We start from the raw sequence: 24,068 nt of genomic DNA, 5'->3' as shown, positions 1-24,068 counted from the left end.
TTCACAGGCTCATTAGCAAACTTGCCTAAATCATGGAGAGCAGTTGTAACAAAAACTGAACTTTATTCCTTTAACTCAAAATATGTCTGATAAAAAGCAACGTATCACATTTAGTCAATTAGAGACTAAAGCTGCACATAAAAACTACAATAACTTTGACGGATTACAGTAATATACTGAACACTGTGCCACAGGGAGCAAAGTAATCCAGGACAAAATGTTATTGTTTGTCATTTGCAGGTATGTAACAAGTAGACTTGGTCGTGCCTATTTACCTTCTGAAAAATCAGTGGGATCTTGGTTCCTGGCACCTTCTTCTGATCCTGTTCCAGTAAAACTGACAGTGGGACACCAAACAAGCCAGAGTCTGAAGAATAAAGCAAAGAAAAAGGGAGATATTATCCACATCTGTTCCAGTACGTGTGATAATGACATAAACCCACAGTTTGGAAGCGATAAGCTCATTCAATACATTCAGAGCTATTGACCTTGTGTCCAAAGTGTTTGAACATCTTTGTCAATCAAGTTGTTACACAAAGCATTCTGGCTAAAAGGATTCATTCATCGCTTCCTTCCACCATAAATCAGGAGTCTTTCTGTTTAGAATTCAAATTGCCCTCTGCATATTCTGCAGCACAGCAAAGCAAACTGCATAAAATCTACGTTTGCAGAATAGGTGTGACGATGACCTTGCAAGGCAGAACTTCATCGCAAGTTATTATCATCAAGATGCAAATGGCACGAGTAAAATCTCCAGAAATCTGGCTACTAAAATAAGACAGATGTAATTATCACCTGGAGTTACTCCAAATGCTTCTTTCTACTGGGGCTTTGAAAGAAGAGCTTTTCCAACCCCTGTTGAAACCTTTTGCATTATACAACACTGGTAAGGATACAAAGATCACCATTTTGCCAAAGGTCTTGGACAAGGTGATCTTTAAGGTCCCTTCCAACCCAGAAGATTCTGTGATTCTGTCTTCTGCTTTTTCTTTTATTTTTTTTAAATAAAAATAAAAGTACAGTTAAGTCTTGGTTAGAAAATAGCCTTTACAACAGCACTAAGACAATGCAAATCAAAAAAACCAATGGAATCTAGTCTCAGTTAATCTAGCTCTGATGCAAAACTAGAATCATAGAATGGTTTGGGTTGGAAGGGACCTTAAAGATCATCAAGTTCCACCCCCCTGCCCTGGGCAGGGACACCTCCCACCAGACCAGGTTGCTCCAAGCCCCATCCAGCCTGGCCTTGAACCCCTCCAGGGATGGGGCAGCCACAGCTTCTCTGGGCAACCTGGGCCAGGCTCTCACCACCCTCACACCAAAGAAGTTCTTTCTAGTATCTAATCTAAATCTCCCCTTTCCAATTTAGAACTTCAGTTTAAAACCATTACCCCTTGTCCTCTCCGCTCCCTGACAAACAGTCCCTCCCCATCTCTCCTGTAGCTCACTTTTTACGGACTGGAAGGGGCTCTAAGGTCTCCCCAGAGCCTTCTCTTCTCCAGGCTGAACACCCCCAGCTCTCTCAGCCTGTCCTCACAGCAGAGGGGCTCCATCCCTCTGAGCATTTTCAAGGCCCTCCACTGGACCCGCTCCGACAGGTACATGTCCTTCCTGTGCTGAGGACTCCAGAGCTGGACGCGGTGCTCCAGGTGGAGTCTAATGAGAGCAGAGGGGCAGAATCACCCCCTGCAACCTGCTGGCCACACTTCTTTTGATGCAGCCCAGGATGGGGTTGGCTCTCTGGGCTGCCAGCATGCCTTGCTGGCTCATGTTGAGCTTCTCATCCATGAGCCCTCCCAAGTCCTTCTCCTCAGGGCTGCTCTCCAGCCATTCTCCACCCAACCTGGATTTGTGCCTGGGATTGCCCCAACCCACGTGCAGGACCTTGCCCTTGGCTTGGTTCCTTCATGAGGAACTTCATGACTATCCTTAGTCTTTAAGTAAGTGGAACTCCCATGCGTTTATGGCCCAGCTGATTAGAAGTGAATGACAATTAAAAGAGAGCTATACTAACAATGAACCCAAAGGTGGTTGACACAGAACTTCTTCATCTGAAGTGATGATAATTGCCATAGGTGCAATTCTTCTGAAGTGGCAAACAAGACTATATGTAGCTAAAACCCCCTGCTTGGCATGAGCCCATGCCAATATTAAGGACAGAACAGCCCTAATTACTAAAAAGATGTCAGCCCCTGAGGGAATGTCAAAGGGGGATGTATGTCAAAGAAACATCAGTTTCAGTGCCAACCCAGGGAGTTCTTGTGTCTCTGTCAGCATAAAAAGTCTACCTATAAAATATGTACCTATAAAACTTGTACGTAGAGTCAATATCCACAGCCCATGCCAAGTTTTATCATCTTGAAGATCTTGTCAACAATAAAAGTTTCTACTGAAATGAAGTTGGAGAAACAAACTGTAGGAGGTCAAGAGAAAGGCAGGGCTGGGCACGGCATTTCCCAGAATTATGCTTTCATCATCTTTACGTATTCAAGCACAAAGGGGAAGAGCCAACAGATCCACCTTTGTATGAATTAATTGGCCAAACACCACTCCGGAGTGAAGGGCACCGAAGGCATCACACTGCAAAAGCAGATTTGTTTGACGTGTCATTGTCTATTCCCTACACATTCCCATCAGCCTAGCCCCTCTTTTTCAACTTTTAAGAGAGCTTTTAATCAATTCAAAGTTTTTAATGAACGCCTGTCATTCAGATAACAATGCTATGTACGAATGAAATTCAATTAACAATTTGGTAAGAAGAATTAATTAAAACAAAGACCCAAAATATACGAGAAGAAAGTGTTTCGTCTGCTGTTCTGCAAGAAGAAAATGCATTGAAGGGGTCAAGGTCTTGTAGATGTTTCTGTGTATGCCTTTTGCATTTAAAAAGTTATTTTCCACTACTGTAAAGCAAAGAATGTATTCTGAAGAATCGGTTGTACCTTGCTGTGTACCTCTCAACCCTCTCTGTTGCTTTCAATTATTTAAAGTGAGCTGTCACATTCACTGAACCTTGACAACAGGGTTTTGGCTGAAGCAGGTTTGTGATTAACTGGTAACACGTTTCAAGATCTTGTAAAGCATTTAGCAGAAGCCAGAATCAGAGAAACCAGAAAAAGCACTGAAAACTTCTAGCATCTTGCAATGGGTTTCCATGTGCCTGATGTTCCAAGACAAGCACTGTGATTATACACATGCTCCAAGGGATTGCAGAGCAAAATGACCTGTCACAGCTTTCTCCACATCCTCTGCAACAGCCCAGATCTTCCACTTAATATGACGCCACTCAGCAGAAAAATTGAATTATGGCCTGAATAAATACTGGATGGGCAGGGCCTATGTGACACAGGAAAGTCTGCGCCACACAAAAGAGGAAGGCAGGTATAATTAAAGGAAAGGTGTATAATTACATGCTGCTCAGGACCTATGTTACTATTTATCTATTAATACACACTTTCTGCTGGAACATCATAAAGAACTGGATGCATTTGTGCATCTGGATTAAACCAGACCCATTTGGTTCAGAATATGAAACGCTGACTCACCTTTGGTTTTTATTTTTACAGCTTTTTGCTGCTTGAATTCTGTCCCAAGTATGTCATAGAGAGCAGTTAATTCAATCAGTGCTAAAGAATAGACTTTCTTCATGTCCTGAGGGGCCAGGTCACCAATCTTTGTGGTACCCGTTTTGTCCTTCGGCAGCCTGAAATTCTAAAAGCAGAGATTTGCAGCAGAGTGAATAATCCAAGTCATAACAAGTTACTGAGCCTGAAGGCTGTGCTTCCTTCAGGGCACAACCTTTCATCACGAAGCCTGTGGCTACTGACTAAACCACAGGAGAAGCCTCCAAATAGGTTAAAAAGCAGATGACCTTAAAATCATCGGAGGATTTAGGTTCCTGGTGACTTCTGGAGGTCGTCGAATTCAACTGCCTTCTCCAGGCAAGGCTAAAGTCAAAGTTTGATTGGCTTGGTTGTTGTGTTGTCCTACTGAATTTTGGAAACTCCCAATAGCCTCTGAGGGCACCCAATCCAGAGCTCAACACTCCCATGGGGACTTTTTTTACTTTGCAAAAGATAATTTCCCCTGTAGTCTCTTGTGCCCTTTGCCTCTTGCCCTTTCACTCTGCACCTCCAAGAACAATCTGGCTTTGTCCTTCCTGTAACCACCTCTTGAAGGCTGTGCTTCCTTCAGGGCACAACCTTTCATCACGAAGCCTGTGGCTACTGACTAAACCACAGGAGAAGCCTCCAAATAGGTTAAAAAGCAGATGACCTTAAAATCATCGGAGGATTTAGGTTCCTGGTGACTTCTGGAGGTCGTCGAATTCAACTGCCTTCTCCAGGCAAGGCTAAAGTCAAAGTTTGATTGGCTTGGTTGTTGTGTTGTCCTACTGAATTTTGGAAACTCCCAATAGCCTCTGAGGGCACCCAATCCAGAGCTCAACACTCCCATGGGGACTTTTTTTACTTTGCAAAAGATAATTTCCCCTGTAGTCTCTTGTGCCCTTTGCCTCTTGCCCTTTCACTCTGCACCTCCAAGAACAATCTGGCTTTGTCCTTCCTGTAACCACCTCCCACCCCTCCCCACACCACCACCTTCTGCATCTTTTTGCAATTTCTAGTGGTGGAAATGGCTGTCCATGAACAATCCTATGCATGTACGACTGGGATAGAAATCCCTCTGCACTTACACACACAAAGTAACATATTTGGCTGCCCTATTATAATAATAAAGGGTTTCACTTCTTAGGGAAGGGGAAACCTTATTTATGGTGCTTATCTACTGCACTAAATGCTCAGAAGCTGAAGTTAGAGACCAGTATAAGGAATTGAGCCAACATGGAGAGGAACTTCCCAACTCAGAGCTTTTTAACTCTTTCTCTCCCCAGCAGGCTCCTAGGTAAGCCTCCTGCCTGTGCCTGACATTAGCAGTGTGCATGACCCAAAGCAGGAAGGTTGGAAAGACATGGAAATATTTATCATACTCCAGAATGACCTTCTCACCTTGTACAACCCCAGTGAGAGCAGAGATGAATTGGTGGTTATGGTTACAAGGCCACAAACCAAAACATAAATATCATTTACAAACTGAAGATAATCAGCTTCCCACCTTGAAGTTTCATTGACTTGCACAAACATCTATGTCTATTATAATAATAAAGGGTTTCACTTCTTAGGGAAGGGGAAACCTTATTTATGGTGCTTATCTACTGCACTAAATGCTCAGAAGCTGAAGTTAGAGACCAGTATAAGGAATTGAGCCAACATGGAGAGGAACTTCCCAACTCAGAGCTTTTTAACTCTTTCTCTCCCCAGCAGGCTCCTAGGTAAGCCTCCTGCCTGTGCCTGACATTAGCAGTGTGCATGACCCAAAGCAGGAAGGTTGGAAAGACATGGAAATATTTATCATACTCCAGAATGACCTTCTCACCTTGTACAACCCCAGTGAGAGCAGAGATGAATTGGTGGTTATGGTTCCAAGGCCACAAACCGAAACATAAACATAATTTACAAACTGAAGATAATCAGTTTCCCACCTTGAGGTTTCATTGACTTGCACAAACACCTATGCTTAAAAATAACTGCCAATGGGGAAGGTGCAACAAATAAAAACTGTAGATTTAAAATAGGTAACTCACGTCCTATCATTTTGCCACTCCTTTCATCACTGAAGGAGAAATCCCATATCCATGTCTATAGCAGTCCTTCATGAGCCTAACTGAAAGTTTAGCTAATGTATGTGCTGTGCATATATATACACATAATTATATACAGAAGTAAGTTAGAGTATAGCTATTGTTTCCTTCTTAGAGGCTATATTAGAGAAACATGACTCAAACCCTTCAGAATCCTTTTCTAAATATCCATTAGTGTCTGGTTTATAATGTTTAAACTAGGATACACGGGGTGATTATTATTTGAAGAACTGCACACATCTTTATCTAAATTAAGTGTTTGAAGAACTGTGAAATGTTATTACTTCAGACACTGTATTTACTCAGACGTGTTTGCATACACTGCTAGGAATAAAAAGAATATATTTTTTCACACCAGTCATTAGTTTACAGGCCACATGTAACTGCATGTTTATAAGCTGTTAGGAATAGAGTGATCCTCGAAGAGATGCTTGAGGATCAACAACTAAATGCCTTGGAGGATATTCATTTGTATTAATTTGGATTCATTCAGAATAAGCCTTTTTTTATTAAGAGTTGGAATGTAAAACTGAGCACAAACCCTTAATTTCCTGCCGTTTGACCTTAGACCTCTCTAGACCATCCTGTTCTTCATTCTCATCCCCCATGTAGCTGCACTGGATAATGCACAAGGTTTCTACAGGCACCCACCAACCCTTCTTAAATGACAAGAGAGATTTTTATTATAGAAGCAAAGCAGCTCACCTCAGATAACAGGAAAACAGCTGTAAACAAATGAAGTAAGGACACGGTTTGTGTACAAATGCCACCAAGCCAGCATTCCCACTTACTATTACCAGTCCATTACTGCTTAAACATTTTGCCAGACAGGCAATGACATCAATAGGCATAAGAGAAGTTGTTTCCATGTCATTGAGAATACTGTCCCCAAAAATGAGTTGTCTCGAGAAGGTCCACCTCCACGAAGCTTGATCCGACAACGTTCTTCTAAATCTAATTAACCCACTATCAGCTAAACATCACCCAAACAGTACCACGAGTAAAAACAATGAATGAGAGCACTAACGAGGAAACACTTACCGGGAGGAGAGTGTCTCCCCCTCCACCCTTGCACATTCTGCCTATTGAGCTGTCCTTGAGGTTAGCTGCCTGTTCTGCAAACGATATCTCCAAATTGATGTCAGTGTCCGAAAACGGCAAGTCTTCAGGTGGGCTCTTCTGCTCATCCATTCCAAGACTGAAATTTGGACCTAAAAACAAAGTAAAAAAAACCCCTAAGAATCCACAGCAGCACAACTGAACACCACTCAGTGCATGGGAGTAAGGTTAATACCAAGTAGAAGTTAATGCTGTGCAAAGGGTGGACTCTCTTGGTGCAAATTCACCGATTTCCGCATTTTTTTAACGTCAGTTGAAAATTTAGCTTCTTACAAGGTTCCATCTTTTGTAGTTTTTCTTGAATAATTCTGCCAAGGCATGGGGTTTTCTCCTATTTATCTGTTATGAAAAGATAAAGCAAACCACCTCAAACAGGAGACTCCCAGAACCTTCCAGGACCAAACAGCTTTGGCATCCGAAGTTTCTTGCCACCAAACACTCTCCAGCCCCAAAGGTTTTAACATCTTGCAATCAAATCAGCAATTCTTTCTGCTGTTAAGATTTCAAAAGCAAAAGAGAATGTTCCCTCTATGATCTAAAGCCTTAACATCTGGGAATAACAGGGAATACACAGATCATGTCTTTGTCCCAACATTCCTGCCCTCCCCTCAGTCTGAAGAGCCCATATTCCTCAAAACTGTTTGGACGCATTTTCGTGATACAGGGAAGGACTAAGTACACAACAATGGCCTCACTTCTCATTCTTGGTTCCTTAAAAGAATCAAACACTAAACAAATTTAGAATATTTCTTGTTTAAAAAAAAAACAAAACAAAACACACAACCAAAAAAAACCAAAAGGAGGAAAAGAAAGGGAGAGGCAGTTCTGCTTTTAGAAAAAGAAGTCGTCTAATTGCATGGTAAATCAACCACTGCTTTTCAATCTGAACTTAAAATATATCATAAAAGAACCAAGGGGAAAATTATATGGGAAATAGTACTATTTAAAACAAAGCATCAAAGACAATTTAGCCAGAGAAAGATTCTGGTCTCTCCACCGCCTCTCCCGTGAAAGTTCTTAGGAGAGAACTTTAGAGTAGGGTGGATGGTTGGACTCGATGATCCCGAGGGTCTCTTCCAGCCTAGATGATTCTGTGATTCTGTGATGAGGCACTTCCTACCATCCAGGACTAGATTCCTTGTACCTCTTGTGATGTGGTACTTCTTAAGGAGTTCCTTGTACCAGACATTACAAATACCTTGGAAGTATTTGTGATGAAATTCAGACTTTCTTAAAACCAGCCGAAATATATAAACAAATCAATCCTGCTCATTTCAGCAGGATTGTGACTCTGCAACTGGCCCCTACTTCCAGAAGACTGCAGCCTGTTCAAAGCTGACATCCCATGAGTGCTGGAAAAGTGGGGTGGAAACAGGCAGGAGTTGAGGAGGAGAACCATGAGCATAGGCTTTGGTGTAACAATATTGTGTAACATAAGAGATTAATTTCTTTACACCACTGTGGGAACATTTTGTTTGGGCTGGAACAACTATGCTAAGTGAAGCCAGAAACAAATTCCCAGAAAATAGTTGCAGTTACAGCAACATTTGACCTTGAAGCAGGGGAAAGGCTGCAGATAGCTCATTCAGGGAGAAGGCATCAGACTCACACTTGCAGCTGTCTGAGAAAGGGCTGAGCTGCCAGCATGCAACCCAAGCAACAGATGAAGAAATCAAGTTTAAAAGAAATAATCTATCATAGAACCATAGAATGGTTTGGGTTGGAAGGGAACGTAAAGATCATCCAGTTCCACCCCCTGCCCTGGGCAGGGACACCTCCCACCAGACCATAGAATGGTTTGGGTTGGAAGGGACCTTAAAGATCATCCAGTTCCAACCCCCTGCCCTGGGCAGGGACACCTCCCACCAGACCAGGTAGCTCCAAGCCCCACCCAGCCTGGCCTTGAACCCCTCCAGGGCCAGGCTCTCACCACCAAAGAAGTTCTTCCCCACATCTCATCTCCATCTCCCCTCTTTCAGTTTAAAACCACTACTCCTTGTCCATTTGCTACAACTAGAAAATTTTTACGAATTCTATCTGCATCTAATTGAAAGGCCATACACAAAAGAAGACTGGCCTCTGATATTCTTTAGAGTGAATCCTGACAATGACCAAACAGAGGGGACATGGTGGACAGGCTCTTGTAGGGCACAGCACTTGATGCCACCACTCCCACTTGAGTGTAATCCATCTGGAGCTGAGACACTTCCAGAGAGAGAAGATGGATGCGAGTTAACTCTTTGACTCTACTTACAACCAAGCAATGATGTGAGAAGAAGAGTAAAACATGTCCAAATTTTGCCTGTTGTGTGTGTTACCCACCACTCACTCTCTCCAGAGTGGCTTCTGCTCACTCTCCACAGACCCCGAAAGCTGCCTGGGGCAAACACTAAAGATTAAGCTGATCCTGAAACTAGAGCTGCTTTCAGTAAAGAGATATGTGAGACTCGGTAACCAAACATAGCCAAGGTCAAATTCATCCTTGGCTGATCTTCAGCCTCCCTGTGTGTGTATCTGTAAACACCATGTAAACTGTTTAATGCATCCCAACTACAGGAAAACAGTTCCCCCCCAAGACTTTTGTCATGCTAATGTGGCCTACACCTGACCTACATACTTCCCACCAGCCTGGGAGGGAGCTGATGGTAGGGAACAAGAAATAAATAGCTCCAGTTTCGGTCTTGTGGTCCCAGGAAGGCACCATGTAAAGGAGATGTCTTGGTGGATGTTTCAAAGGGCTGGAAATCACAGAATCACAGAATCTTCTAGGTTGGAAGGGACCTTAAAGATCATCTTGTCCAACCGTCAACCTAACTGACAAAAATAGACACCCACACAACAAACAAATGCTGCTGTGCTGGGGAGTTTCTTCTTGCTCCTAGAGCCTTGCTCCTATTTTTGTGCAGTCATTAAGCAGGAAGCAGCTGGAGGAGGAGGAGGAGGCAGCTTTGGGGTTCTGCCAACCCCCCAACTGCATGCACTAGTTCAGGAGAGAAATGGAAGTGCGATACAAAAGAAAAAAAAAAAAAAAAAAAAAAAAGAAAAGTAAATACTGCCTATAAGGATGTGGTAAAGGTGTTTTATGTCACTCCCACACCCTTTCCTTGGTTCATGGTGCTGTCTAAGGATCAGATCAAGTGATGGGGATTCTTCAGGAGTGGGGTGGGGGTTACATTTTGGGTTTCCTTTTATGAGGACATGGAAATAGCGCAAGCATCAACCTTGCTATTTCCCAGTTTTGCTAGAGAATCTAGAGTATACCTCAGTGGAGCTATGCTGATAGATCTTAATTTATAATAAGGTAAAACAGCTGATTTAGGCAGGTTTTGACTGAGAAAGAGATATAATGCTAAATTCATTTAGCAATTTAGCAGGCTAAGTCTAAAATACTGTAATTCATAGATGATTTTTGATGTTTTTTACCAAAAATCATAGATGGTTTTTATCAGAGTTAGGTTGATGGTTGGACTAGATGAGCTGAAAGGTCCCTTCCAACCTAGACAATTCTATGATTCTACGATTTTAAATAGAAAACAAAAAACTTTGTAATCTTTTCATGAAGATTCTATCACCCTGGCCATAGATTATTAACTTATCATGCGAAGTGAAAAGCAGAAATCAACTCTTTAATTAAAAAATACAACCACATTTCAGTATTTTTCCCTATCAAGAAGCAAACATTACAGCTCTTTTTTCCTAGAGTTACACATAGTTCATGCAATTCTTTCATCCATTTGATTATGCTTCGAGGTTGTCTTCTACAGAGGTTTTATCTAACATTCTTCCCTTGCAGCTGCTCCTGGCTGTCCAGAAGGACAACTACAGTCCTGCAGTAAACTGATTTTTGCTGTTCCCCTACATAAGCCAAGGAGTATTTAGCTTTTCATCTGCTTTCTTCTGTCCTTTTTATTTCTTGAGAGGTCTCAACCAACACGGTTATTTACTCCTTTTCAAAGGCATCCAAAGAGAATTACGTTTTTTTCTTTGGTAGCTGTTAAACATATTGCTAGCCATGCAGGTCTTTAGTGGCTACTATGGATTGTTAAAATGATAACGTCTTTTGACACCTTAATACATGACTGAATTTTCTTTGCATTTCATGTAGACACATTCTGTACCTACATGAAACAAAGAGGCACTTTAAGCCAGTAAGTGAGGGTCCTTCCAAAAAAACCCTCAAATATTCATCTACCAACCAAAAAATAAATCTCAGGAACTCATTAAACTGTTCTGTTTGAGCAGGATCAGGAAGAAAATAATAAAAATGTAGTGGTTTTGTTTATTCCCTGAGTTTGCTTACATTGTTGAGGCAAGAAACAAGGTGTGTCAGACTGGCAAGAAAGGAGGAGTGAGCACAGGTTCACGCAGCCCATGTATGCTCTGAGGGCAAACCATTTTCATCTTCACTCTGGCAGAAGCACTTGGGAATGCAGCTTTCAAATGCCACATTAGGAACAGAGTCATCACCTTTGGAGGAGGGCCAAGCAGACTCATTCACTCTAACAGTTTTAAGACAACTCAATTTCAGCTTTTGACTTTTTTTTTTAATAATGTCTGAGATTATATTCATATTTCTCAGCTAAAACTGATACTACTTCTCTGACAGAGAGGGCTTCCGTTTTAAAATAATGTCTTTGGATTTGGATTTCATAAATATTTTTTATTTCTGAAATATGAGGCATTGTTTACTTTTTGCCTTAAACTCATCCACTGTTTGTGTAACGCTCATTTGCTCATCATTCTGGAGGAAAGATCAAAGCACTGAAACAGGTGTGGTGCTCTTAATACCGCTCAACTTGCGTGGTTTGACTGCAAATTGAACTGATTTTTTATTTCCTGCTCCACTCTTGGGAGCAGAGCCCACTGGAGTACATTGAGAAGAGCAGAAGCGTGTCAGGATGTGAGCAGGCTGCATTCCCCATCCCCATGGCAATCTGCACCAAGGAGAGCTAACAGAGGGGATGTGCCTTTCAGAACTTCCCATTTCTGAAGAGTCCATCGGGGCCACCGGAAAAAAAAAACACCAAAAAACCAGATGTGTAAAAAATTCTGTAATAATTGCTTGGTAATTTTCCAGCTCTGAATCTGACAGCGCAGTTTATTGACACAAGCACCAAGCATTTCTTCCTTCCCTTCTGCTGAACCAGCAGCCTGGCAGTCCTCCCAGTTTTTTTTTTGCTGGTCATATTAGAGTGAGAGGGAGGGAGGGAGGGAAGGATTAACAGCATTTCTGGAAACACACAGATTTGGTGACGTTCAGGGCTGGTGCATATGCATCTCTCCCACTTCAACTCCCATGCACATCCTGTACTGCCTGCTGCTGTTTTCAAAGTCTAATCCTAAAGTAACCATTTTTTTTCCAGAATACTACTGGTTAGTATTCTAGAAATGGAACAGGAGTTTATTTGGTGGCTTAATTACAGAGAAGTGAGTTGCAGTAGGGAACTTGATCTGCCTGGCAGACTGTTTAAGTGGCTATAGAATCATAGAATTGTAGAGGTTGGAAGGGACCTTTCAGATCATCAAGTCCTACCATCAACTTAACTCTGATAAAAACCATCACTAAGTCTCTAAGCATTATGTCAACTTGGCTTTTGAATACCTTCAGGGATGGTGCCTCAACCACTGCCCTGGGCAGAGAGAGCCAGAAGGTCTCCCCTCAGCCTCCTTTTCTCCAGGCTGAACACCCCCAGCTCCCTCAGCCGCTCCTCACCAGACTTGTGCTCCAGACCCCTCACCAGCTCCATTGCCCTTCTCTGGACTCACTCCAGCCCCTCAATCTCTTTTTTTTGTGGTAAATAGGGCTCAGTGTAACACCTATGTCTATCCAGTCCCCTGGAAGAAGAAAAAAATGCCAATACACAAACAATGCAGAATAAAAACACAGTTGGGTACAGTGGTATAACAGACGTGGTGCAGCCCCTCCTTTGAAGAAACCTAGTCCCGGACCCGCTCCAGCCCCTCAATCTCTTTTTTTGTGGTAAATAGGGTTCAGTGTAACACCTGTGTCTATCCAGTCCCTTGGAAGAAGAAAAAAATCCCAATACACAAACAATGCAGAATAAAAACTCAGTACTGTAAAGCTTAACCAGGTGCCAGTCAATAACCTGATCTCCACAGAGATGGGTACAGTGGTATAACAGACGCAGTGTAGCCCATGCTTCAAGGAAACCCAGCCCTACACACACAGAATGCTATTTCTTTTCCATTTTCCTTAGAAAGGTAAACGGCTTTTTTCTTCCACCCCTGTTTTTCTTTCATTTGGAGCTGCAGATACACAGCCAGTTCTCACTTTCTTTGGATGTTTATAGCCTGTTTGGTTTTGTTCTCTTGTACGTGCTGATGAGCTTACATACAATGCTTCATTTCCTGTGCTGTACCCCAGAGATAAACCAGAAGGGATAAATTAAGGATCAGGAAAGACCTAAGCATAAACTATGAAAGGAGACTTCTCCCCGATGACTCCATTACAAGATGATCACTGGTAACAAACAAGGTTTCCCAGATGGCACAAAGGACTGTCTCTGCAGCCACACTTCAAAATTTTACAACACTACAACGACACAGGCCAGAACAGGTTTCTTGTAAGAATTTCATTTTCTTTTGCTGAAGAGTTACTGGAACCTACGGAGCAGCTTGTGTAGTTGAAAGCCTACAAACCAAACAGGGGTGAAAAAAAAAAAAAAGGCATTTTTCCCCCAAAGGGAAAAAAAAAAAGGCATTACCTTTTGTTTCATCTTGTGTTTCGTTCTTGTTTTCACTTGTTCCCACAGTTGAGGGTTCACTTCCGTCACAGACCTGAGAAAGGAACAATAAATATCCGTGTCTATAAAATCCAAACACATGGTTGTAGAAACTCCTTTGACTCTGCAAAGCATTAAAACACACACTCCTGCAATTCAAGAGCACGTAGAAGCACCTCTGTGCTTAGTAGAAAATCTTTTGCCAAAGTCTAAGGGGATCTGAAATCCAGGTAATTAAAAAAGAAGTAATTAAGTCCATTCCCCCCTCTTCCTAAAAGGATAAGTGGGTAAAGGACTTAATTTTCCAGAGTTGCAAAGAATAAGAAAATGTATTCTTTGATCTGAAGCCATAGTTTGTGCTGGAAAGGATATAGAAAGGGGACCTGGAGGAGACTTTTTGACTTAACTCAGTCCGAATTTCCTTCTCTTGTAAAATCTTACAGGGTTGTCTCCCCCACAGAACAGCCCCGTCCCTTTGGTGGGGCAGTTGACACGAATATCTGTGCTTACAGCTTAGATTCCCAGCAGCAAAGCCAGGACACTTCCAAGAGACAAGAAAACAGGAAAGGATTTGAACCACCTTCTCCTTTCCACGATGCTGCAATACCCAGTCTCAAAATCTGTCACATTCCTTGAACTGGATGACACCTACTATAGAAAAGCACATTTCAGAACATCTAGAAAATTGATACCCATATATATATATGGATATATGGGTGTATATATATGGGTATAAGGGTACATACATGGGTATAATTTATGGGTAAAAACATATATGGGTATATTTATACCCCTATATATATATGGGTGTACCCACATATTATTTTTATTAACTTTTTGGCAACTCAGGTACACAATGAATGTTGCAGCACTCTGGGTTTTTAATTGTATCTTACTCAGACACTGTATAACTCCATACTTAAAAAAAATAATATATATAAAATCAAGTTTTAAAGATTTCTACTACCAACTCAAACCTGTGTTTTTACTTTTTTTTAAAAATCAGAGGTGGAAGAAGATAGCATGACTGCCCAGAAAATTACTACTGTTTCACAGAGGAGGAGAAGCAGATGAGGGAAGCTGTGAAGGTACCAGAAGTGTAGCTTCTCTTTGGGAATGTGGCAGGAAATCTAGTAGAAACATCAACACAATTGTTGCGCTGATGCGAAACATCGACGCTATTGTTTTACCTTTCCTCCTGCTTTCCTCCAGGTGAAGGGAGGTTACAGGATTTGGGGAGGCTATTATTAAACTGGAATGACTCCATCCAGCTGCAGATGGCTTCGGTCCTCTTTTGTTACATAAAAAGCTTTCAAAAAATGGGGAGAGTCACAAAGCACTGAGACAAGTCACCCAGAGAGGTTGCAGAAGTTAATTCACCACGGGCTTTCCATGAGAGATGAGATGAATAACCACCAGCAATGATTGCTGAATAATTACCTTGCTTTGGAGAGAGGCATGCAGCAGAGATTTGAGTGCCTACACTTGGGTTATTTCACTTCAGTCAAGGAGGTAGATTTAGAAGGATTATTTTTTTCCAGTTATTTCTATGTTTAATAAATATTCTAAAGTTCTGTTTTATACATCTTAAAGGGCTACAATCATGTGTCTGTTTGCGTTACTTCTCACTGATGTCATCAATATCAAAACATACAGTTTAAGAGACACAGAACTCTACTGAACACCATGACATAACGATTTTCAAACATTACAATCTGTAGCTTAAATACAGGAACATGAGTATTTCTTGAGCTTCACTGAAATAACATACTTGAAAGGGAAATTATAGTGCTTTAAGCCATATGGTATTTTACCTAAATTGCTCTGCTATTATATCTTGTAATTTTTAGGTGTACTCAATTCCAAATCAGATCCCTGAAGGCTTTTATGGAGTTAATAACCCTTCTGCAACCACATGCAAAGCAGAACAGTGAAAGGGAAGTTGCGCCTCCAGAAAATACATTTGAGCTTGCAAAACACCCCCCCCCCTACACACACACAATACATTTCATCTCTGCTGAGTTTGTAAGGACCTGCCAAAGGAGAGGAAGCTTTTGGGAGCAGGAGGAAGTTAAATCCCCTCAAAATTCTCCATGCTTTATGCCACCACACACAATTTAATGACATGCAAAGACCCTGGGAGGTAGTAGAGGGTCTAAGCTCCCACTGACAGGTATAAAGATGTGTCAAAATAGAGCAGGTTAGGTTGATGCCCCTTTATTTTCCTTTTCTTATTAAAAAAAGAAACAAGAGCACCGGTAACTAGGAGATACTGCCCCCCGTCTGGCAGAGCCCTCAGGATTGCTGAGGAACAAGAGGAAACAGCCTGAAGTTGCACCAGGGGAGGTTTAGATTGGATTTTAGGTAAAATTTCTACACTGAAAGGGTTGTGAAGCCTTGGCAGAAGCTGTCCAGGGCAGTGGTGGAGTCCCCATCCCTGGAGGGATTTAAAAGCTGGGCAGACGTGGTGCTGAGGGACATGGGTCAGTGATGGGTTTTGTCAGTGTTGGGGTGATGGTTGGACTCGATGATCTGAAAGGTCCCTTCCAACCTGGGCAATTCCACAATTCTATGATTCTACACATACTTCTTTCTATATACTAAAATTGTTTAGAATCATAGAATCATCTAGGTTGGAAGGGACCTTAAAGATCATCCAGTCCAACCATCGCCCTAACTCTGACAAAAAAATAAATAATGCAACGCCAAGTCTGGACCAACGCTATTCCCATAAACTCAGTGAAAAAATCCTTTGGAAATCAATGAAAAGTTAGACACAAACCTTCTGGAAACATGCCTTTTGTGTCTGTGCACCCTTCTCCTCTCTCCCCACCCCTACATGTCCCTCTCTTCTCTCTTCCAGGATCAAACAAAATAACGGACAGGAACTTACTTTTCCCTTTGAGTCGTTTTGTACCCTGAAGATATCTCTGACATCAGGAATCTGGTACTGCTTGTTTTTTTTCCTCATGGTTTGCGTGACAGTCTCTACTCGCTTTTCTACCGCCGCCTTCTGGGTTCGGGTCAGGGTGGAGAGAAAGACGGCGCTTTCCAGGGAGTCCCCAGAGCTCTCGCCAAACAGATTCGACAGACCTGCCTCCTTCAGCCATTCTTCTTCCAGTTCTCCCTCTGAGCAAGGCAAAGGGGAAAAAGGCTTTCAGGTACTGTTAAGCACACTGAATCTTAATAATAATGAATGATACCGTTAACGCAGTTCACAGGGAAAAAGTCCTAAGTGGATCCACAATTAAGGACTTACATTATCATGGCTTGGAAAGAAACTATTGTTTCTAAAGAGCTTCAAAAGGGGTTAACGTACGTTATCAACGCTTGTAAAATCCAACACAGATTGCTATGGGGCAATCTTTATTATAATCTACAGCACTTCTATTAAACCATATACCATTTTATAAATGTACCCAGACATAATGTGACTGGGGAAGTCTGAAAGCCTCTGATCGTTGATGCTTCATTGATTTTTAGTTCACTCCTCAATCTCTTCAGCTCCTTTACTGATATGGTTCTGCCCGCTTTTCTTGTTACATTAATCCTACAGTTCTGCAGTAGCTCAATTTAATGAAGGACAAACCAGGCTAGAAGAGTCACCTTAATGCTATTTTTAATCAGTTCTTATGGCATGGTCTCCAGGTTGCTGACAACCCACAAAACAATTGTTGCCTTAGTCCTATTGCTGATAAGGTCTCCTTTATTGACAGATCACTGCACATGAAAGAGGAGAAAGCTATTAAATAGTGCCAGCGATGGCAAAATTTCAGCTTCTGAAATCAGTATCTCCCTAATAATTTCTTCAAAAAATGAAGTTCTGTCCCTAGCAGCCGAGCTTGTGCTGCACACCAACAACCCCCTCAAGCCTTCAAGCATCACTTCCATTTATTATACACCTAAAAGTACTCCAAAGCACGTCGACTTCACTATTGTCTGTGGTTTCTCACAATGCCCAGTGCACATCCAAGTGGGCACCCCAATATTACCAGAAAACAGACACAAAATTCTAAGTATGAATTTAGCTACGGCTGCACAGCCAAACACTGAGCCTCTGAGAAAACTCTCTTGGATTTTGTTATTAGGGCTGGAAAGAAAGGCTACACCATTTCTCTGGTGTAGATGTGAGCAAGGTATGTCTTGTCTCTCCCCTGCCTTGCCTTTGCATGGCCACATGTCAAGCAATCCTCCTCCCAGGGAGGCCCACCAGCCAGGTGCAATGTCCCACACGGTCAGGAGCACCCATACCCAAGTGAGGTGCGAGGTGTGGGGCAGAGCAACATCTACTTGAGCTGATCAACTCAAATGAGCTGACTGGGTAGGGCTTCTTTCTCAGAGCTGCCTTCTCCGAAGCCACCTTCCTACCCTCTTCAGAGCACTTGTAAATAGTGGTGATGTTTCAAAATGCCCAGGGAGGAGGAAGTGCCTTTGAAAGCTGACGGAGCACGTCTTCTCACTGGTCAAGAGGCCACACCAAAATGCCAACCTCAGCATTTGAATTTACTGAGACTGTGGGCCTCTTGTAAGAATGGGAGAGAGGCGAGTACTGGACTGTTAAAAAATAATTTTTAAGGGAATAATAGAATGAAGGACATTACTCCTCTTTTGTCTGATAGGACAAGAAACATAAAGAATTGCCCAACTTTTTCTAAGATCATGCCCTCAGGAGTGGCCCATAATGGATGCTGCTGAGAAACACAAATAATACAACTGAACAGTCACAATAGTTACAAGTGTAGAAAGTTACTCACTAAACTTAAACCAGTTAATCATTGGCTTGTCTTCTAAAGCATGAGGTTTCTATCCACAATAGCTACAACAACGAACAACATACACAGAGAGTGAAAGGGTCACAATAGCTACAACAACGAACAACATACACACAAAGAGTGAAAGGGTAAGTTAGTGTAACAGCAAACTGCAAATAAAGCTTCAATTGTTGTGATTTGCAAGCACAGGCACCTTTCTCATGTTCTGCAAATACAACTTAAAGGAAAACCAGCCTTTTCCTTATCTCCGACAAAATTTTCTTTCAGGGCAATGACCGTTTCTGGTGATATGCATCAGAAGCAACAGGATTTTCAAAGAGGATGTTCAGCAAAGTGACCTCCTTGATTTAAGAGTGTTTGATGGGTGCCACCTCTTGAAATAAGACTTAAAGCAAAACCCCTAAATCAGCAAACCGATGATCATTCCCAAGAACAGATTTCATTACCGTCTGGCTCTTTCACTACAAGCGCTACTCGTTCCTCATGATTATTTCCTCTGGTTTCATGGATGTTTTCAAGTTCTTTCCAGTAGTCATCCATTGACAGTTCATCCAAGGAGTCCTGGGATCCTGAGCGGTCAAACGACGCTCCATCGGGGGGCTTCTTGGAATGGTCATGGTTCATTGTATACTGGCCAGACCGACGGCTACAAACACAAACCGAAAAGCAATTCCTGGTTAGCGTTTTAAGAATATATTCGTGCCTGTGAAGGCAGTTAGTGATGAATTGTGTCAAAGTATCAAAGAAAACTACTGTCAACAAGCAAACCAAGGTATTAAAAATTACTTTTAATACCTGGAATCTGTTTTTAATTTAACATTTCTAATATACATATCTCCCAATCCAGAACAGCACAGGAGTCTGTATTAATGAGGAAACAATGAATCCAAGTGATAGTAATCCTCTAATTCAACTCACAACAGTCAGTTCCACAAACTTCATGGTATACATCTTCCTAGCAACACCATTCATAAAGAATTTTTCAAAAGTGTTGTTCTGCCTGGGTAAATCCTTATAGCTTGAGAGTACTCAATTTTTTTTTCCTTTGCTACTCTGCTTTTATTTTTCATAAATGTTGAGGCTGGTATCTATGACCTTAATTACAGCTGGGAGAAGACAAAGATGAATTATTGAAGTTACAGTTTGTGAAGTAAATGGGTGAGTCTGAACGTTTAACAAAGGCCATTATTTGTTTCTGTCTTGCTTCCTCTTTGATTTGAGAGCTTACCACTTTTATAGCTTGATCTTTGATCTTAAGTATAGCTGCAGCCAAGAAACCCACAAGCTGAAACCTCTAGGTCCCCTCTTGACCTCACTATGTCAAAGGTAAAAATTACCTCTTACCTAGCACAGAATTCCTCTTAAAAAGTGCAAAGATTATAGTGATGTCATTGAAATTACAGGTCACTCCTACAGTCCCACACACCAAATCAAAAGCCACAAACCGATTCAAAGTACTAGAAAGATGACGTGGATTACATGAGCAGAAACCTGATCTAATGTCAGAGTTGGTCCTGCTTTGAGTGGGAGGCAGATAGGACAAGATCATCTCCAGTGGTCCTTTTTAAACAAAGCTACTCCACTATTACGACAGCATATCAAAATTCTTCCTTGTATTAAAAAATAGTAAGTTCTTCACATTTCGCGAACAGCTTCAAATGCCTTTTATGTCTGAATTTGACTCCGTATTCTAAAAACAGAGGCATGGTTTGGGGTTAAGTAATAAGTATCACTTATTCCGAGAGAAAAACATATCAAAGATCAAGCATTGTGGATTTATCGCAATGTAAATACACTAAATTAAGTCCTACCTTCCCGTTTGGCTGACTTTGCAAGTTTATCTAGAATTAAAACAAAAGCACCTCGTCCTTCCATTTTATCTTGGGACAACTAAGGCTTGTTAGCTGCCCCTAAAGCAAAAAGCCGTACCTTTCTCTCCGACGATAAGCCCCTTGTGTGTCCCAGACACAGATCCTTTCACACCATACGTGGTTGATTCTCCAATAAAAAACACTCACTACGTGGACTTTGCCTTTAAGGGTAAAGAGCCTTATGGAAGGACGATGAGTTTCCACCTGCCCTGCCTCTCTGCTCCAGGTACAAGTTAATAAATGACAAGGAATTACCGAGCTAATACTCACCCCAACACCATTCCTTAACCTCCCCTTACTTGAAAGCACAAGAATATATAATACAAAAATATATAGAAGGAAGTATTTAGTTTCTGCATCAATGGCAATAACAACATGGTGCTAATGGTGCACGTTACCCAATAAATACAATTTCTCCACGCGGCTACCTTGGTTCTTAAACTTCTCCTGACAGGCCTGTCCTGTGTGTGACCTGGGCTGCTCGTGACTCAGCACTAATCACTGCAGGAAGGTGTCTGTGGAGCTGCAGAAGCTCCAGAAGTGTCCCCAGCAGCCGACGTAGGTGCCCGGTGTGTGGCCGGAGCAGGTCGGGCCTCCCTCCTCCTGCAGCCCAAGGTGTCGGGGGCAGGCTGGGTCCCTGGGTCTGGCCCCACGGAGCTGCCCCCGGCGGCTCTTGGGTGGCCTTTCACCTTTGGAACAACCACCTCAGGTGAAGTTTAACCACCGCAGCACACCGTGCAGAAGATAAAACCAACAGGACGAGGAGGTTAAAATGGCGCACTGTGAGGGGATGTGGTGGGACATGCCATGGCAGGCCATGCATCTGCACCACGCTCCCAGGGGAGTGCTGCTCCTGTCCTCCTCAAAAACCCAGCTCGTTGCCTTCCACAAACTAAGTCCTCACAGAGAGGAGAAGTCCATGCCCTGAAATGCACAGATGATACTCAGAAAGGAAGATCTACTACAGGTTGGAATGACCGCGTCTCCCAGCAGCCGACGTAGGTGCCCGGTGTGTGGCCGGAGCAGGTCGGGCCTCCCTCCTCCTGCAGCCCAAGGTGTCGGGGGCAGGCTGGGTCCCTGGGTCTGGCCCCACGGAGCTGCCCCCGGCGGCTCTTGGGTGGCCTTTCACCTTTGGAACAACCACCTCAGGTGAAGTTTAACCACCGCAGCACACCGTGCAGAAGATAAAACCAACAGGACGAGGAGGTTAAAATGGCGCACTGTGAGGGGATGTGGTGGGACATGCCGTGGCAGGCCATGCGTCTGCACCACGCTCCCAGGGGAGTGCTGCTCCTGTCCTCCTCAAAAACCCAGCTTGTTGCCTTCCACAAACTAAGTCCTCTCAGAGAGGAGAAGTCCATGCCCTGAAATGCACAGCTGATACTCAGATAGGAAGATCTAATACAGGTTGGAAGAACCACGTCTTGGGCTGCATCCCCAGCAGCGTGGCCAGCAGGGCGAGGGGGGGATTCTGCCCCTCTGGATGAGGGGGAAGGGCTTTAAACTGAAAGAGCATCTGCCCCTTTGCTCCACTCTGGTGAGACCCCACCTGGAGTGCTGTGTCCAGCTCTGGAGTCCTCAGCACCCCCAACATGGACATGCTGTGAGGACAGGCTGAGAGAGTTGGGGGTGTTCAGCCTGGAGAAGGCTCCAGGGAGACCTTAGAGCCCCTTCCAGTCCCTCAAGGGGCTCCAGGAGAGATGGGGAGGGACTCTTGATCATGGAGTGGAGCCATAGGAGGAGGTGGAAGGGTTTTAAACTGCAAGAGGGGAGATTTAGATGAGATCTCAGGAAGAATTTCTTTGCTGTGAGGGTGGTGAGAGCCTGGCCCAGGTTGCCCCGAGAAGCTGTGGCTGCCCCATCCCTGGAGGGGTTCAAGACCAGGCTGGATGGGGCTTGGAGCAACCTGGTCTGGTGGGAGGTGTCCCTGCCTAGGGCAGGGGCTTGGAACTGGATGATCTTGAAGGTCCCTTCCAACCCAAACCATTCCATGATTCTGCATGAGAAACGCTCCATAAACTCTCAGAGACTGTGCCCTATCTTTCAGCCACTGCTCCCAGCCCTGCTCCTTCCAACCCAAACCATTCCATGATTCTACATGATAAACACTCCATAAACTCTCAGAGACTGTGCCCTTCCTTTCAGCCACTGCTCCCAGCCCTGCTCCGCTCCACCACACAGAAGCTGCTCTTCCTGTAAGGCTCTCCCTGGTCCGTCCATCTCCCATTAATAATCCGATGCGGCAGCTCCCAACTTCGAGCAGGCAGTCAGACCACTTCTCCTCACCAAAGCCCTCCCAGAAGGACATGAACAACCCTGCTCCACCACACAGAAGCTGCTCTTCCTGTAAGGCTCTCCCTGGCCTGTCCATCTCCCATCAATAATCCAATGCGGCAGCTCCCAACTTCGAGCAGGCAGTGAGGCCACTTCTCCTCACTAAAGCCCTCATGAAGGACATGAACAACTAGGGGAACCTTCCAGAAATATTCACACAGAAACCTCTCTGCTCTGCAGCCAATCTCTCCTTCAAAATGGGCCTTGGGCCTGTTCCCAGCTAGTCATCTCAGGAGCTGAGGCTCTGCCAGTGCCACATGGCTCCCCCTGCACTTGCCCATTCCTTGTCTTCCCTTGCCAGACTCCATCAACCTCTCCTGTACCCAGTTTCTGCTTGTGCACAAACAAGGACGACCCTTTTGAGGATAGCGAGGACAGTCTTGCTACCATAAGGCTGGTGTAGATGATCACAGCATAGGGCAAAATAGGTCACCAATTAAGATTTTTATTTTGAGGCACCTGTTGACAAGATCAAGAACGTGGGGTTTCTGCTGTGACCTTCCACTACATTCAATCCTTCTCCAAAAATATGCTTAGTCAGCACTAGTCACATATCACACAATAAAACACACAGGCAGGATCAAGTTAAGGCCAAGGAAAAAGGAGAGGAGAAGGGGAAAAGTGATCTGTCCTAGTAATAATACTTACTATAAAGAATCTGAAAGAGAGATACATTTTTTGAAAAAATTAATCCCACATTCCCAAAAGACTCAACAAAAAAACAATCTTACAAAAGTATTTCAAATACCTCATGTTGCAAGCTTTAAAATTTTGTAGAAGACTGCCTTCCAAAAATACTATCAGTACGAAATAAGCACAGTTCGTTACCAAAAAAAAAGGCTACTGCTGTGGTTGCAGAAAACAGGTTACTTCTCCAGCTCATTCTTAAGTTTTTAAGTGTTCAGTTTTTCTATGTAAAATTTGAAAAATGCAGCTGCTTTTCACAAGTACCTTCAAGGAGATCTCTTTTCTTCCCCCAGAAAGTGTAAGCTACTCCTCACACACACAGTCACTTGAAGCATTTTTCAAACACTAGCATTTTAGGTTATTAACCGGTAGGTTTAAGCTCCAGCAGTCTAGTTTTCCCCCACCAGAAAACTTGTATTTCCATTAAGGTCTTCACTAGCAACACTCTCAAAGTCTATTAAAATCTTATCAACAGCTATTTCCAATCATTAGTAAATAGTTTGCTCTTCAAATAGCTTTACAGTGCAACACTCTCATTTCCAAATTACACACTCAGTTCCAACTTCTGAGACTCTGACACGTGCCCTTTGCAGCTGAGGAGATCTATGCCTATTTATATCCACACAAAACTGAGCCCCTGGGTATAAAACCCACTCCTCAATACAGTTATTGCAGTCTCTTACCAGAGTTAATCTTCTTGTCCCACCCACCCGAGATGCATTTATTTATTAGAAGCATCAAGGATGTGGGACGAAGCACTCCAGCTTTTCCAGAGGGGAGCCATTAAAAACAATTCTTGTAATGAACACCATTCCTTGCAGTTACAAGGAAAGAAACCAGATTT

At 43.1% G+C, this 24,068-nt stretch overlaps 1 protein-coding gene across 1 annotated transcript in view; it reads right to left on the bottom strand.

Annotated features, from left to right (window-relative positions):
* Positions 1 to 22,574, bottom strand: part of ARHGAP18 (Rho GTPase activating protein 18) — a 45,126-nt gene extending 22,552 nt beyond the window's left edge. The window contains exons 1-7 of the mRNA XM_014942610.1: positions 22,378 to 22,574; positions 18,779 to 18,978; positions 16,454 to 16,689; positions 13,543 to 13,615; positions 6,740 to 6,909; positions 3,546 to 3,711; positions 276 to 367 (exon numbers count right to left, since the gene is read on the bottom strand). Coding sequence (XP_014798096.1) covers positions 276 to 367; positions 3,546 to 3,711; positions 6,740 to 6,909; positions 13,543 to 13,615; positions 16,454 to 16,689; positions 18,779 to 18,978; positions 22,378 to 22,574 — 1,134 coding nt within the window. The remainder of the gene's footprint in view (positions 1 to 275; positions 368 to 3,545; positions 3,712 to 6,739; positions 6,910 to 13,542; positions 13,616 to 16,453; positions 16,690 to 18,778; positions 18,979 to 22,377) is intronic.
* Positions 22,575 to 24,068: the final 1,494 nt, after the last annotated feature.

Source organism: Calidris pugnax, unplaced genomic scaffold (genome assembly GCF_001431845.1).
Source record: "Calidris pugnax isolate Ruff unplaced genomic scaffold, ASM143184v1 scaffold86, whole genome shotgun sequence".
NCBI classification, from domain to species: Eukaryota; Metazoa; Chordata; class Aves; order Charadriiformes; family Scolopacidae; genus Calidris; species Calidris pugnax.
Note: the sequence above shows the minus strand (reverse complement) of the source record. Positions and strands in the feature narration are given on the sequence as shown.